This window comes from Diaphorina citri, unplaced genomic scaffold, assembly GCF_000475195.1.
Source record: "Diaphorina citri unplaced genomic scaffold, Diaci psyllid genome assembly version 1.1 scaffold1693, whole genome shotgun sequence".
In the NCBI taxonomy this organism is placed as follows: Eukaryota; Metazoa; Arthropoda; class Insecta; order Hemiptera; family Psyllidae; genus Diaphorina; species Diaphorina citri.
In genome coordinates, this window is record NW_007379119.1 from 5,136 (window position 1) to 9,263 (window position 4,128).

The window sequence follows — 4,128 nt, forward strand, 5'->3', positions numbered from 1 at the left end:
AACTGTGAGAACGGAGTTCATATCGTCTCGAATTAGAAGAGAGGAGGAAAAGATAGGAAAAAGCCAGCCGTTCCGAAGAAGGAACATTATCTGTTTAGGATAAAGTTTGCCCCCAGAGCGGGTATCGAACCTATGACCTAGCGCTTCTTACCGTCTCGAATTAGAAGAGAGGAGGAAAAGATAGGAAAAAGCCCGCCGTTCCGAAAAAGGAACATTATCTGTTTAGGATAAAGTTTGCCCCCAGTGCGGGCATCGAACCTATGACCTAGCGCTTACAAGGCAGTGCCTTTTCTATCCGTTTAGGATAAAATTCGCCTTGGGCGGGAATCGAACCTCAACAAAGTTGCGAAAAGAAGTACTTGCTCATAAATCCAGCCGTTCCGAGAACCTTATCTGTTTAGGATAAAGTTCGCCCCCAGGGTGGGTATCAAATCCGTGCCATAGCACTTACAAGGCAGTACTCTCTCTATCCGTTTAGGATCGTCCTGGGGGAATCGTACCTCAACCTGCGTACCTGCTCGATCTCCGGAACCATTTCCTTGATACTTTCCGCTTCCACGTCTCCTTCGCCTCTTTCTCCGATTGTAAACATGCCCTTCGTATCGACCTCTTCTACATCTCGGAACAGCAGGGGATCTCCTACAAATCTGACGCGACAATCCTGGCTGAGGCTGTAGGCATTGTCCTGGGACACCGGGTTCGGAATGAGCACCCAATTCAGACCGTTCAGGCTGGAACGAAATGATATTTATGTATTAGGATAGGATGCATCAACATTGTAGAAGGATATTTGGGGATAGTTGTCAAGTGTCCTGAAAATTCGAGACTCGCACAGTGTGAACCGGTTATTTTCTGACAATTTCTAAAGGTCTTTGTATACGAAGATTCGATGATGTACCTACTACATAATTTGACCCACGTTGTTACAATTTCTTCTAACCAACCTCGGTAGTGCAGTGGCTAACACGTTGGACTTTGAATCTGGAGGTCGATGGTTCGAGTCCAAGTCAAGTCATAAAATGTATCTAGGTGTAATTGGGGGAACGATATTTATGACAAACATACGTATGCTTAACACATTAAAAAATCCGTTGTAAAAATAACTTTTTCCTTCTAAAATTCCCTCTAAGATTGAACCCCAGCCTAGTTAGCTTGGTAGGTAGCGCATCCGTTGTAAAAATAACTTTTTCCTTCTAAAATTCCCTCTAAGATTGAACCCCAGCCTAGTTAGCTTGGTAGGTAGCGCATCTGCGTTGTAAGCGCTAGGCCGCGGTTTCGATTCCCGCCCGGAGCGGATTTTATCCTGAATGGATATGGTTCGTTCTCGGAATTGCTAGCTTTCTCCTATCCTATCCTCCTTCGCGCTTCAATTTCGAGACGATAAGACCTACGTTATTACAATGCTCTCTGTCAAACCTCCTAAAATAATAATAAAACTCACCTGTAGTAGAAGATCCGATCCAACGCATCCTGTCGTACTCCGAACGCAATGTAATAGTTCTTCTGTGTCCCATAGATAATACCGAAGAAGTACATACGACAAAACCTCGCCTGGTCTTGCAGAATACGGAGTGAATTCTGTACAATACTCAGCTGTTCTGTGCTGAGAGTAACACCAATATCGGCTGTGTAGTCCAGGTATTCGAGAAGATATTCCACGTCCATTACTTTTGGTAAGAACACGTTTGAGTGTGTAGAACACTGTGTACACTCTGCAAGAATATGAGAAAATACAAGATTGTTGTTTACTGGAATCGGTAGTACCTACCTACCGGTACTAGTGCAGAAGCCGCGACAGTGAAAAATTGCTACAAAAAGGAGATGTCACAAATGAGCAGAGACCAGTGTTAAAATAGGGTTAGGTTAAACGCAAAAAGGAGCTTTCTTTTTCTTGGTCGTAGCTTCTGAATAATTACCCTAGAATCTTCTTATGGTATCAATATGAATAGAGATCAACAGTGGAACATTTTATACTCAGAACAAGAAAATAAAAAAAAAAAAAAAAAAATGCCGCTACAGTGAAAAATTGCTACAAAAAGGAGATGTCACAAATGAGCAGAGACCAGTGTTATCATAGGGTTAGGTTAAACGCAAAATGGAGCTTTCACAAATTAGCAGTGACCAGTGTTATTATAGGGTTAGGTTAAACATAAAAACGCGCTTTCTTTTTCTTGGTCGTAGCTTCTGAATAATTACCCTAGAATCTTCTTCTTATGGTATCAATATGAATAGAGATCAACAGTGGAACATTTTATACTCAGAACAAGAAAACAAATTTTCAAAACTTCAAAGCAAAAATCAATTCACTAAAGAGCTCACACTCACAAACGAAAATGACTCACCACACTCACAACAAATTTAAAAATTTAACATGCAGAATACTTTATATTCTGGCTTAAATATTTTCAAAAGAAAAGTTTCGAGTTTGAATACCGCCTCGTTAGCTTGGAAAGCGCGCATTCCTTGTGCGCGTCAAGCTACGTTTCCACTTGGGCTGCATTTGTCGCTCGGCATGTCAGGCTGCAAACGTAGCTTTAGGTCGCGTCAGAGGGAGAGAAAGAGAAGAGAAAGAGAGAGAGAAAGAAAGAGAGAGAGAGAGAGAGAGAAAGAGAAAGAGAGAGAAAGAGAAAGAGAGAGAAAGGGAGAGAGAAAGAAGGGAAGAAAGAATAATCCCACATACCTGACTAGATGATAGATAATATTGAGATCATATATAGAGAACTATTACTCCGGATGTCACCAAACGATGGTTTTATCTTGAGATAGTTGAACCAGGGTTTCCTTACAGATCAACCTGCAAATAAAACATAACATTCAATTATTAAAAATACCTACGTTCACAGACACTTGACTACTTTTTCTTTCGAAAGGTTTGACAGAGGGAACTTTAACTACAAAGGTCTTATCATCCTGAAATCGAAGAGAGAAAAAAGACAGGATAGGAGAAAGCCAGCCGTTCCGAGATCGAACATTATACCTTCAGGATAAAATCCGCCCCGGGCGGGGATCGAACCCGTGGCCTAGCGCTCACAAGGCAGACGTATAACCGAACCCATCACCCCGTGTATGGAAAACCAAATCAAACTCAAACACAAGAACAACGTGTTAATCAAAGGCAGAAAACATTGCATTGTAGCTTTAGGTCGCGTCAGAGGGAGAGAAAGAGAAGAGAGAGAGAGAGAGAGAAAGAGAAAGAGAAAGAGAGAGAAAGAGAAAGAGAGAGAAAGGGAGAGAGAGAGAGAAAGGGAGAGAGAGAGAGAAGGGAAGAAAGAATAATCCCACATACCTGACTAGATGATAGATAATATTGAGATCATAAATAGAGTACTATTACTCCGGATGTCACCAAACGATGGTTTTATCTTGAGATAGTTGAACAAGGGTTTCCTTACAGATCAACCTGCAAATAAAACATAACATTCAATTATTAAAAATACCTACGTTCACAGACACTTAACTACTTTTTCTTTCGAAAGGTTTGATAGAGGGAACTTTAACTACAAAGGTATTATCATCCCGAAATCGAAGAGAGAAAAAAGACAGGATAGGAGAAAGCCAACTCTTTATATACTGTGGACTTTTTTTTTTTTTTGTAGAGGTTTGACAGAGGGAACTGCAACTGCTATTGTCTTATCGTCCCGGAATCGAAGAGACAAGGAATACAGGATAGGAGAAAGCCAGCCGTTCCGAGAACGAACATTATACCTTCAGGATAAAATCCGCCCCGGGCCGGGATCGAACCCGTGGCCTAGCGCTCACAAGGCAGACGTACTACCAACCAAGCTGACTAGGCTCGCTATTTACTATTTATTTAAAGAATTCACAATTTAGTTTGAAAGTCTGTGTGTTACCTGTCGGGTCCAAGACACAGTGTCAAGGGTTTTCTTTGAAGAACACTGTGTACACTCTGCAAGAGTATGAGAAAATACAAGATTGTTGTTTACTGGAATCGGTAGTACCTACCTACCGGTACTAGTGCAGAAGCCGCGACAGTGAAAAATTGCTACAAAAAGGAGATGTCATAAATGAGCAGAGACCAGTGTTATTATAGGGTTAGGTTAAACGCAAAATGGAGCTTTCACAAATTAGCAGTGACCAGTGTTATTATTATTATAGGGTTAGGTTAAA

General features: G+C 41.3%; 1 protein-coding gene across 4 annotated transcripts; it reads right to left on the reverse strand.

Moving 5' to 3' along the window:
- Nucleotides 1–451: 451 nt before the first annotated feature.
- LOC103516896 (radial spoke head protein 9 homolog) lies at nt 452–3,396 on the reverse strand. Of its 4 annotated transcripts, none has more exons than XM_026829172.1 (3): nt 3,287–3,396; nt 1,442–1,712; nt 452–731 (listed from the first exon to the last, which is right to left on the reverse strand). In XM_026829172.1, exons 2-3 carry the CDS (start codon nt 1,663–1,665, stop codon nt 467–469), a joined length of 489 nt encoding a protein of 162 aa, XP_026684973.1. In that variant the 5' UTR covers nt 1,666–1,712; nt 3,287–3,396; the 3' UTR covers nt 452–466. The 4 variants fall into 4 exon arrangements, with proteins under 4 accessions (XP_026684973.1, XP_008480106.2, XP_026684974.1 ...); XM_008481884.3 differs by lacking the exon at nt 3,287–3,396 and adding an exon at nt 2,681–2,796; XM_026829173.1 differs by lacking the exon at nt 3,287–3,396 and adding an exon at nt 2,197–2,356.
- Nucleotides 3,397–4,128: the final 732 nt, after the last annotated feature.